General features: G+C 42.3%; 1 protein-coding gene across 1 annotated transcript in view; it reads left to right on the forward strand.

Moving 5' to 3' along the window:
* Positions 1 to 309: 309 nt before the first annotated feature.
* The window catches only part of ARAP2 (ArfGAP with RhoGAP domain, ankyrin repeat and PH domain 2), a 195,639-nt gene continuing 182,937 nt past the window's right edge, over positions 310 to 13,011 (forward strand). The window contains exon 1 of the mRNA XM_026648167.1: positions 310 to 1,205. Coding sequence (XP_026503952.1) covers positions 310 to 1,205 — 896 coding nt within the window. The remainder of the gene's footprint in view (positions 1,206 to 13,011) is intronic.

Consider the following 13,011-nt stretch of genomic DNA (forward strand, 5'->3'; position numbering starts at 1 on the left):
CATGTTTTAAGTAAATTCCAAAATGGATATAGAGAGAGGCTTCAACATTTTGGCTTAGATTGTGAATGCAAGCACTACGTTCAGTGGGGAAAAATACCATTTCTTAACATTTTTTTTTTCTGGGTTTACAGTTACATCCTTGGCCTATGCAGAATTGCTACTTTTAGAAGAAATTTCATTCTCTCTAGAGTGACTGAAGAAGAGTTTACTTCTGGAGTTTGCTTACTTACTTTACACTGGAGAATAAGCACATGTAGAGACTGTGCTTCTGTATTGTTGAGAGCCTACATCAGGAATGAAGCTGCCATCATGTCATCCAGAGACAGGAATGTTGATATCAAAGAATTCTTGGCCAACATCAACTTGGTGCAGTATCTTCCTTACTTCAAAGAAGCTGGCTATAATGCTGTGTCAGACTGCATAGGAATAAATAATAATGTGCTCCAGCAAATTGGAATATCACCTACTGGACACCGCAAAAGGATTCTTAAGCAGTTAGAGATCACATTTTCAAAAATGCAAGAAAAATCTGTCTCATCTGAAAATCTGAAACTCAAGGACTTGGAGGAAATAGGGGAAAGTCATTCTTTGTGCTATGCCCAGGTTTCCAAAATATCCAATTTAAGTTCCAACGGGGTTGCTAAAGCTAGTCCAGAATTTGTAGCATTGCCAGCAAGACTTTTTAGTAAAGAAAAGAGTGAATTTACTGAACATGAGTTATTGGAAGTGAAAGATGGTAGCTTTTCAGATTTGGAATCTTCTAGTTCATCGTACCAGAAATCAGATTGTTCAGGAGATGCTGTCAGCCTTAGTGGAAACATTGAGAAAAGTGCTAACTTTCAAAAAATACCTAATATGGATGTTGCACTGGAAAAATCAAAGGCACAACAAGGTAACTTGCACTTTGACAGCCATTCTGCATTATATGTCGAAGATCCAAGTTCTTGGTCTTCTTTTGCTGACTCATCTGAAACCAAGTCCAGTGAGAATGAGCATCTAACATTCTCAGAGGTGGACATCTCACCGAATGTCCTACCAGATTCTCCGTTCTTTGAGTTTAAAGGTGAAATGGTGGATAATGACTTGTATGGTCCTTGTAAGCAAAGCTGTACTAAAGTAGTTCCCAGAACAACTCGCTCATTTATGCTAAGACATCGGCCTGTTCCAGAAATCCCAGGTTCATCTAAAATTGCAGCTTCACCCAGGTAATAATTGAAAAACACAAATGTTGAGACTGATACTGTAACATTTAAAATTGGCCAACTTTGTCAGTGGCAGTATGTGTAAGTACACCTCTACCCCGATAGTACGCTGTCCTCGGGAGCCAAAAAATCTTACCGTGTTATAGGTGAAACTGCGTTATATCGAACTTGCTTGATCCGCCGGACAGCACGAACCCCCCCCCTTCCCCCCGAGCACTGCTTTACCGCGTTATATCTGAATTCGTGTTGTATCGGGTCGCGTTATAGCGGGGTAGAGGTGTATTCTTCTTGAAGAGTTCATAGACTCCTGGACTAAATGTAGTATGTGGGGGTGCATTTTTGTTTTTTGTTTTTTTTAACTGCTTTGCAATTCAGTTGTTTGCAGTGGCAGTGTAGCCATGTTGATTCCAGGATGTTAGAGACACAAGGTGGGTGAAATAATATCTTTTTATATATCTTTAAGTCTGAAGTAAGCTCTGTGTACACTCGAAAGCTTGTCTCTTTCACCAACCCTAGTTGGTCCAATAAAAGATATTATCTCATCCTCCTCATGCAACTCTGTGTAAAACTGGTACATTCTCACTTCATCAATCAGAACACACATAAACCAAATTTAACTTAAGCAAATATTTTTTAAGAGTTTACTATTTTACAAAAAGAAATGAATACATGAATTACTCCTAGTAAGAATTAACATAAGGTATCTATTTTTTAGACTTACTAATTTTTATAGCTTCCTTTTTAAGTATATGAATTTAATAATTGCTATGCTACTAGCTGCAAGCAGTCTTGAAATTGGTTCTATATTGTGTCTTTTTTGTGATTTTTATATTTCTACTATCTGCTGGTGTACCTACATAAGACTTCTTAAAATAAGTTATTAACTACATTGTTACTACTTCTTGAGCATTTCACTTTCAAACTCAGGCACTTAGAAGCAAAGAAATAATTATGGGTGAAATTCTGACCCTGTTGAAGACAGTGGGAATTTTACCCTTGATTTCAGTATGGCCAAGATTTCATTCATTGAGTATAAATCCATATTTCACCACAACTGTAACTCTGATTTATAGGTTAAGTTTTATTTTAATGTATTACTTTTAGTATCTTGATTTTAATATTTTAAAGGGATAGTGCTAATGGAAAATATCAGTTACTATATTATAATAGAGAATACATTATGATACAAAATCAAGGAAATTACACCAACAAGCTACATTAAAAGAGTGTTGTATAGATTGCAAAGTTGAGCACTCAAAGGTCAGGCAAGGCCTTCCTGTGCTTTGAATGAGGTCGGAGTCCTGTGTGTGTGGGAGGGGTGGGGGAAGTATGTAATCATGTAATTAAATGCTGTAGCATAATGCATATGCTCATGGGGGCAAAATTAAGTTGCATGGGAACCTTAAATGTGGGATTTCCTAATTGTATAATGCTTGGATCTGTAACCTAAATAACATTCTGCTAACTTGTTTTGGTATGAAATTTCCTAGGGAGTGAAGGGTGTGTAAGGTTAAAAACAAATTTTGTTACTGGTGAGGGGTAAATAGGCTGCTGAGGCCATGTGCTGCATCTGAGAAAGTGTTTGGGGGAGCCTGGCCTGGTGTGCCTCTCCACCCACCCAAGTTGCTCTGGTAGAGCCCAACCATTCTCAGCACAGTGATGGCAGTGGTAGCAGCTGCTTTAGTGGTGGTATGGGCTCTGCTTTTTTTGAGTGTTTGTTTTGTTACTGATTTGGCATTCTACCAATTTTTTCCTGTGGCAGGCAAGTGAGAGAAGGGGAAGTGACTCTTTTCTAACAGTTTCTCACCAAACCCTGAATGGAATTTCACTGGACAAAGAAAAGTACTTTTTCTAGCCAGAGGTCTTCCCCACTGCCAAATTTCAAAAGCCTGTGGCAAACAATGGAGGTGCGAGTTTCTCAAAGTCTGCAAGTGTCCTCATAATGCGACGTGTTAGGCAACCTAAATATAGATGTTGCTACTGTAACCCACACACATTCTGGGTGTGGTGTTCTGTCCCATCTACTGGCACTGAGACCACTTAGAGAGAGAGAGAGATAAAATGAGTCTGCTCTACAGCCTTAGCTTACAGCCAGTTGGCGGTAGAGGCTCATGCACTAAGTTCCAGAGGCCCCAGCTTCGATCCCATCTGCTGACGACTGGGGTCTGTTGGCATTACACTACCAGCTCTCCATATACCATATTCTCAAGAAACGGAATTGTATGCAGTTTAGTAGGATAAACAACTTCTGATGGTATAAGATAGGGGAACTTGCATTTGAGTCAGTTTATAAATGTGCATAGATAAGTTTCATCTTTCAAAACGACTGTGTTGAGTTCATATTTTGACTCTGTTGGTAAAAGAATTGTATTTAGTTTCATGTAATAAAAAGTATTGTTGTTTTGCTAAAAGGCAATAGCAAATGGAAGATCAAACCCAAGCCCAGAACCTTAATCCCTTGAGGTTTGTCTACATTATGAAAATCTGATTACAACACTCTTTTTAATTATATGGTTACCAGTATGCTGTTGACCCCAGCGTTATGGCCTGTGTAAACAAGGATGAGCCTGACTACCGTTGGGGTTATTAGCTTGTCAGTGTGGTCTTCATTTCTAGCAATCATAGAGTTGTGTTATCAGCATGTCAGCTAACTGCACTATATTAAAAATAGTGTTTCTACAAATTTGCCCTGACTTTGAAAAGCTGGTGGTTTGATAGTCAAGGCCTAAGCTTAGCTAAGGCCATGTTATCTCCCTGCCATATCTCTGAACCTCTCTGTCCACTAGTTACCTCATCTGTCAAATGTGCCTAATTACATTTAGCACTTATCTAGTGCTTTTGTATTGTATGTCTCAAAGCAGGTTACAAAAGTGGGAGAACATTATCTCATTCACAGTTGGCCTGAGTACAGATTTATTTTTTTAAATACTTTAATATTCCTGACCTTAAACTGCATCTGGCTTATTGAGCTAATGTTGAGCTTATTGAGCTAATACTTGTTTTTAAACATATGGCGATGAAAAGTATCCTCGGTGCAAGAGGATACCATTTCCGTGGGAGGGAGCTCCAGTTATTAGAAAGAGACAGGTATTAGTAATGGGCGATTCGATCATTAGAAACATAGGTGGGTTTGCGATCACTTGGAGAACCACATGGTGACTTGCCTGACGGGTGCAAAGGTTGCGAGTCTCAAGACATCTAGACAGACTTATGTGTAGTGCTGGGGAGGAGCCAGTGGTCGTGGTACATGTAGGTACCAATATCATAGGGAAGGACAGGAGAGAGGTCCTGTAGGCCAAATTTAGGCTGCTAGGTGAGAGATTAAAGTCCAAGACCTCCTTGGTAGCATTCTCTGAAACGCTTCCAATTCCACATGCAGGGCCAGTTAGAGAGGCTGAACTGCAGGGTCTCAATGCATGGATGAGACGATGGTGTAGGTAGGAGGGGTTTAGATTTATTAGAAACTGGGGAAACTTTTGGGAAAGGGGGATCCTATACAGGAAGGATGGTCTCCACCTAAACCAAAATGGAACTGGATTGCTGGCACGTAATATTAAAAAGTTCGTAGAGCAGTTTTTAAACTATGGGCTGGGGGAAAGCCAACAGGTGCAGTGGTTCGGACAGAGATATCCCTTAGGGGAGGATCTATTAATGGAGATTTTCTATATCCTAGTAAGGAGGAGAGGATGGAAGATGATAAAATATGGGTAGGATCCGATGAGAAACAGTCAAATGAAAGAGTCCCATTCAATTACATCACATAATGGCAGACAGCTAAAAAGTGATGATTTTAAGTGCTTATATACAAATACTAGCAGTCTAAATAATAAGATGGGTGAACTAGAGTGCCTTGTATTAAATGAGGATATTGTTATAATAGGCATCACAGAAACTTGGTGGAATAAGGATAATCAATGGGGCACAGTAATACCTGGGTACAAAATATATTGGAAGAACAAAGTAGGTTGTGCTGTTACGGAAGTGGCACTATATGTGAAAGAAAGCATAGAGTCAAATGAAGTAAAAATCTTAAATGAATCAAACTGTACCATAGAATCTCTATGGATAGTAATTCCATGCTCTAATAATAAGAATATAGCAGTATATACTATTAACCACCTGATGAGGATGGTGATCATGACTGTGAAATGTTCATGGAGATTAGAGAGGCTATAAAAATAAAAAACCTCAATAATAATAGGGGGTTTCAACTATCCCGTGGTACATGCCACCTCAGGATGGGATGCAGAGATAAAGTTTCTTGACACCTTAAATGACTGCTTCTTGGAGCAGCTAGTCCTTGAACCCACAAGTGGAGAGGCAATTCTTGTTTTAGTCCTAAATGGAACACAGGATCTAGTCCAAGAGGTGAATATAGATGAACCGCTTGGTAATAGTGACCATAATACATCCGTGTGAAGGGGGCACAACAGCAGCCCACCACGGTAGCATTTAATTTCAGAAAAGGGAATTACACAAAAATGAGGAAGTTTGTTAAACAGAAATTAAAAGGCACAGTGCCAAAAGTGAAATCCCTACAAGCTGTATGGCAACTTTTTGAAAGCCCCTCCCCCCAATAAAGGCTCAAATTAAATATATACCTCAAATTAAAAAAAAAAAAAAACATAGTAAGAGGAATAAAAAAGTGCCACCCTGGCTAAACAACGAAGTAAAAGAAGCAGTTGGAGGCAAAAAGGCATCCTTTAAGAAGTGGAAGTTAAATCCTATTGAGGAAAATAGAAAGGAGCATAAACTCTGGCAAGTGAAATGCAAAAAAAAAATTAGGAAGGCCAAAAAAGAATTTGAAGAACAGCTAGACCAAAACTCAAAAAGTAACAGCACATTTTTTTTTTTTTTCAAGTACATGTTCAGCAGGCTTCCTGCTTCCCAACCAGTGGGCCCTCTGGATGATTGAGATGCTAAAGGAGCACTCAAAGGGGATAAGGCCATTGTGGAAAACTAAATGAATTCTTTGCATCAGTCTTCACAATTGAAGATGTAAGGGAAATTCCCAAACCCAAGCTATTCTTTGTAGGTGACAAATCTGAGGAACTATCCCAGATTGAGGTGTTATTAGAGGAGGTTTTGGAATAAATTGATAAATTAAACAGTAATAAGTCCCAGGACCAGATGGTATTCACCCAAGAGTTCTGAAGGAACTCAAATGTGAAACTGCAGAACTACTAACTGTAGTCTGTAACATATCATTTAAATCAGCTTCTGTACCACATGACTGGAGGATAGCTAATGTGACGCCAATTTTTTAAAAAAGGCTCCAGAGTCAGTCTCGACAATTACAGGCCAATAAGCCTAATTTCAGTACCGGGCAAATTGGTTGAAACTGTAGTAAAGAACAGAATTATCAGACACACAAATGAACATGATTTGTTGAGGAAGAGTCAACATGGTTTTTATAAAGGGAAATCATGCTTCATCAATCACTAGAATTCTTTTGAGGGGGTCAATACGCATGTGGACAAGGGGGATCCAGTGGATATAGTGTACTTAGATTTTCAAAAAGCCTTTGACAAGGTCCCTCACCAAAGGCTCTTAAGTAAAGTAAGCTGTCATGGGATAAGAGGGAAGGGCCTCTCCTGGATCAGTAACTGGTTAAAATATAGGAAACAAAGGGTAGGAATAAATGGTCAGTTTTCATAATGGAGAGAGGTAAATAGTGGTGTCCCCCATGGGTCTGTACTGGGACCAGTACTGTCAACATATTCATAAATGATCTGGAAAACCGGTAAACAGTGGGGTGGCAACATTTGCAGATGATACAAAACTACTCAAGATAGCTAAGTCCAAAGCAGACTGTGAAGAGCTACAAAGGGACCTCACAAAACTGGGTGACTTGGCAACAAAATGGCAGATGAAATTCAATGTTGATAAATGCAAAGTAATGCACCTTGGCAAACACAATCCCAACTATACATATAAAATGATGAAGTATAAATTAGCTGTTACCACTCAAGAAAGAGATCTTGGAGTCACTGTGGATAGTTCTCTGAAAACATCCACTCAATGTGCAGCAGCAGTCAAAACAGCTAACAGAATGTTGGGAATTGTTAAGAAAGGGATAGATAATAAGATAGAAAATATTGTATTGCCTCTATATAAATTCATGGTACGCCCCCATCTTGAATGCTGTGTGCAGATTAGGTCACCCCATCCCAAAAAAGATATATTGGAATTGGAAAAGGTACAGAGAGGGCAACAAAAATGATTAGGGGCATGGAACAGCTTCCATATGAGGAGAGGTTAATAAGACAGGGACTTTTCAGCTTGGAAAAAAGACGACTAAGGGTTGATATGATAGAGGTCTATAAAATCATGACTGGTGTGAAGAAAGCAAATAAGGAAATATTATTTACTCCTCATTACACAAGGGCTAGGGTTGACCAAATGAAATTAATAGGCAGCAGGCTTAAAAAAAAACCAAAAGGAAGTATTTTTTCACACAACACACAGTCAACCTATTGAACTCTTTGCCAGAGGATGTTGTGAAGGCCAAAACTATAACTGGGTTCAAAAAAGAACTAGATAAGTTCATGGAAGATAGGTCCATCAATGGCTATTAGCCAGGATGGGCAGGGATGGTGTCCCTAGCCTCTGTTTGTCTGAAGCTGGGAATGGGCGACGGGATGGATCACTTGATGATTACCTGTTCTGTTCATTCCCTCTGAAGCAGCTGGCATTGGCCACTGTCGGAAGATGGGCGTCTGGGCTAAATGGACCATTGCTCTGACCCAGTATGGCCATTTTTATGAAATGTGGCATCACTGGGTAGACTGAGAGACTCAAAGAAACATTTGATACTTTGTATCAAATTATACCAAAGAGCTACTTTTATGTATTAATTAAAGAAAAGGAACTCCACCCATATCTTTTAAAAATATTAAAATGTTTTAGGTTGTGGAAATTTAGGCTTTTAACTATAAAAAGTGTGTGCTCAATTTTTTAAGAGAATCAAAATGGGCATGTTTTATGTTAATCTTAACTTTGGAATAGTTGTTCCCACTCCATGATGATAAAACACTCCTGCAGAGCTGAGACGGGAATCTGGTGTTTCAGCTCCAAACATGGGGGTATTGAGGAAAAGAGAGAGAACTGTCTATTATAAAAATACCCTTGTCCCCTCTCTAAGCTACAACCGTTCTGGACTCTCACCTGCAATAATGGAAGGGAACATATTGCACATGTAGTGCCCCATCATGCTCATACTGAAGTCGCCCCTGCCTTCCCAAAGCACAACCTTCCATTGATGTAGGATTGAGCCCCAAATTAGACGCTGCATTACCAACAATTTTTATTTGCTTAGCCATAGCCTAGTTTCTTCAAATTGATCTCCCTAAATCGCATGTACTGGTTTATAACTGTGTGAAAATCATGAAGGGGTAGTAATAAGCTGTTTTGGAGGGAGACAAATGTTGTCAGAATTTTAAAACAGATATCAAACTTCACAGAACCATTTTCCTTTGCTCAGCAATTTTTAAAGCCAAAGTACTAGGATGATTAAAATGGCAACTAGATGCAGTCTTAAGTTTAATGGAGTTCATATATCTCCTTGGAATGTTATAAAAAAGCATTCCCTCCTAATTGCTATTGAACGGTATTGGCTTTGTCCTTATTGCATCCTGTAGGGTTTTCACACATGGGTAGAAATCCAGCTTTCCCCTGAGAGACTCAGCACTTGCTTCTAGACCTGGGCAGACTTCAGTCATGAAATTTGTATGGACAGAAGAGCTATTTTAGGCTCTCTTAAGTGCCTTCCAGCACAAAAAGTTAATACTGTGGCTCTCCTGACACCCAGTAGAAGTGCTGTGACTGTGTCATACTTTGTTATTACTAATAAAGCACTTACCTCCATTGCAATTACATGTGCTTCTCTGTGCTGCTGGCTCTCCTCTGCCACAAAACAATGTATCCTCTTTACCACAACATGACAAGTTTTAGAAGTTTTAAATGTTTTAGTTTTCCTGTTCCTCAGAAGTACATATGCTAGGACTGTGGTCGTAAGGGGGCCTATATAAATATATGGTGCATGTAGGTTTTTAGATGGTGTTTAGTATAAAGGTTTTATTCCCAGGTATGTAGCGAATTAAACAATTCTGTCAAGTATCAGAGGAGTGGCCGTGTTAGTCTGTATCCACAAAAACAACGAGGAGTCCGGTGGCACCTTAAAGACTAACAGATTTATTTGGGCATAAGCTTTTGTGGGTAAAAAAATACTTCTTCAGATGCATGGAGTGAAAATTACAGATACAAGCATAAATATACTGGCATATGAAGAGAAGGGAGTTACCTTACAAGTGGAGAACCAGTGATGACAAGGCCAATTCAACCAGGGTGGATGTGGTCCACTCCCAATAATTGATGAGGAGGTGTCAATACCAAGAGAGAGAAAATTGCTTTTGTAGTGAGCCAGCCACTCCCAGTCCCCATTCAAGCCCAAATTAATGGTATTAAGTTTGCAAATGAATTGTAGCTCTGCAGTTTCTCTTTGAAGTTTTTTTGTTGAAGTATGGCTACTTTTAAATCTGTTGTTGAATGTTCAGGGAGATTGAAGTGTTCTCCTATTGGCTTTTGTATGTTACCATTCCTGATGTCTGATTTGTGTCCATTTATTCTTTTACATGGAGACTGTCCGGTTCTGGGGTAGTTACCCTGAGGTACTTAACTTTCCTGCCGCAACAGCCAAATACTCTTAACCCCTGCAAACAGTAGGTTGGCCCTCAAAGTTGTAAAATAGAAATTTCCCCATTATGTTGTCTTGACCCGGACAGAAAAGGAAATACAATTTAGTCAATGTAAGGCATTCAGCAAATAAATGACAATATACAAAGATAAGGAGTGACCATTTGCTCTAATCCAGTGGTGTCCAAACTTTTCCTGTTGTGCCCCTCCCCCTGTAATGGAATGTGTTTGTGTTCTTCCCTCTCACCCCCGCTTCCCCCCCTCCCCCATTACTACAGTTGACTCAGCAGAGGCGCTTGGGCTGAAGATGGAGCTGGGGACAGAACTGGGATGGGAGAGGGGCTTGAGCTAGAGGTGGAGATAAATGAGGGCAGAGCTGGGATGGGGGCAGAGCAGGGGGCGGAGTGGAGCTGAGGCTGGGTCTGGAGATGGGCTGGGGACGGAGCGGAGCTGGGCTGGGCTTGGAGCGGCGCGGAACTGGGTGGTGCTCTGTCCCCACTCCCCATGGAGTCTGGCTCAGGCCCCGCTGCGTGCCCCCTCGAATGTTCCTCTGCACCCCCATGTGGGGGTGTGCCCCACAGTTTGGGGACCACTGCTCTAATCCCTGTCTCCCAGGGCAAATAGTGTTGCAGGCTGCAGCAGGAGAGACAGAATAGCCCTTTACTCCTCCCTCTGCTTAAGGGGCAGGGCAGCTCCTTCCTATCCAATCATCATTAGAGCCAGAGGTGGGCTTATAGTTAGTTGGGAAGCTGGGCTACAGTTAGTTGGGAAGGGCATGATGCCATTGGCATGCACCCAGGTAAACAACACTACACTGCTCACAAGAAGTCCAGCCCAGCTGTTGCTTTTTCAGCCTGTCTGTGTGGAGGGGAAGGAGACTGGGGAAGAACAGGCACCCCGAATTATGTCTTGTATCTCTTGATATTGGAAGCTATTGTACCTGATGTGCTACGATGATGCACCAATGCAGCACCACTTAAACCAGTTAAACCTAAGGGTATGTCTACACTACGGGATTAATCCGAATTTATATAATTCGAGTTTGGGAAAACCATTTGACTTTATATAATCTATGCAGCCACACTAAGCACATTAATTCGGTGGTGTGCGTCCATGTACCGTGGCTAGCATTGATTTCTGGAGCGTTGCACTGTGGGTAGCTATCCCATAGTTCCCGCAGTCTCTCCCCCCCCCCCATTGGAATTCTGGGTTGAGATCCCAGTGCCTGATGGGGCAAAAAACATTGTTGCAGGTGGTTCTGGGTACAGTCTTACCCCTCCCTCCATGAAAGCAACGGACGGCAGACAACCATTTCATGCCTTTTTTCCTGGGTGAACACTGCAGACTCCATACCACGGCAAGCATGGAGCCCGCTCAGCTCAAGACAGCAGTCATGAACATTGTAAACACCTCGCACGTTCTCATGCAGTTTATGCTGAGCCAGGACCAGAAAAACGAGGCGAGGAGGCGGCGGCGATGGCAGCGCAGCGACAAGCGTGATGAGGACATGGACATGGACACAGAATTCTCTCAAACCGCGGGCCCCGGTGCTTTGGAGATCATGTTGTTAATGGGGCAGGTTCTATCCATGGAACGCCGATTCTGGGCCCGGGAAACAAGCACAGACTGGTGGGACCACGTAGTGTTGCAGGACGATTCCCAGTGGCTGCGAAACTTTCGCATGCGTAAGGGCACTTTCATGGAACTTTGTGACTTGCTGTCCCCTGCCCTGAAATGCCAGAATACTAAGATGAGAGCAGCCTTCACAGTTGAGAAGCGAGTGGCGATAGCCCTGTGGAAGCTTGCAACGCCAGACAGCTACCGGTCAGTCGGGAATCAATTTGGAGTGGGCAAATCTACTGTGGGGGCTGCTGTGATGCAAGTAGCCAAAGCAATCACTGAGGTGCTGCTACGAAAGGTAGTGACTCTGGGAAATGTGCAGGTCCTAGTGGATGGCTTTGCTGCAATGGGATTCCCTAACTGTGGTGGGGCGATAGATGGAACCCATATCCCTATCTTGGCACCGGAGCACCAGGGTATCCAGTACATAAACCGCAAGGGGTACTTTTCAATGGTGCTGCAAGCACTTGTGGATCACAAGGGACGTTTCACCAACATCAACGTGGGCTGGCCGGGAAGGGTTCATGACGCTCGCATCTTCAGGAACACTACTCTGTTTAAACGGCTGCAGCAAGGGACTTACTTCCCGGACCAGAAAATAACCGTTGGGGATGTTGAATTGCCAATAGTGATTCTTGGGGACCCAGCCTACACCTTAATGCCATGGCTCATGAAGCCATACACAGGCAGCCTAGACAGGAGTCAGGAGCTGTTCAACTACAGGCTGAGCAAGTGCAGAATGGTGGTAGAATGTGCATTTGGCCGTTTAAAAGGTCGCTGGCGATCGTTACTGACTCGCTCAGACCTCAGCCAAACCAATATCCCCATTGTTATTGCTGCTTGCTGTGTGCTCCACAATCTCTGTGAAAGTAAGGGGGAGACCTTTATGGCGGGGTGGGAGGCTGAGGCAAATCGCCTGGCTGCTGATTACGCGCAGCCAGACACCAGGGTGATTAGAAGAGCACACCAGGAAGCGCTGTGCATCAGAGAAGCTTTGAAAACCAGTTTCATGACTGGCCAGGCTACAGTGTGAAATTTCTGTTTGTTTTTCCTTCATGAAAACCCGCCCCATTTATTGACTCATTCTCTGTAAGGAACCCACCCTCCCCCTTCCCCCAGCTTGCTTTCAAAGGAAATAAAGTCACTATCATTTAAAAATCATTTATTCTTTATTAATTGATTATAAAAAGAGGGAGGGAACTCGGGTGGGGCTTGGGAGGAGGATCGGCGGGAAGGGAAAGGCCACTAAAAAAAGGTTAAAAAAATGACAGCCTTTTGCTTGGGCTGTCCACTGGGGTGGAATGGGAGGGTGTACGGAGCCTCCCCTCCCCCCCCCCACGTTCTTACACGTCTGGGTGAGGAGGCTATGGAACATGGTGAGGGGGAAGGGGGGTTATACAGGGTCTGTAGCGGCACTCTGTTATCCTGCTGCCGTTCCTGAAGCTCCATCAGACGCCGAAGCATGTCTGTTTGCTCACGCAGCAGCCCCAGCGTT

Source organism: Terrapene carolina, unplaced genomic scaffold (assembly GCF_002925995.2).
Source record: "Terrapene carolina triunguis isolate 2854851 unplaced genomic scaffold, T_m_triunguis-2.0 Scaffold66, whole genome shotgun sequence".
Taxonomy (NCBI): Eukaryota; Metazoa; Chordata; order Testudines; family Emydidae; genus Terrapene; species Terrapene triunguis.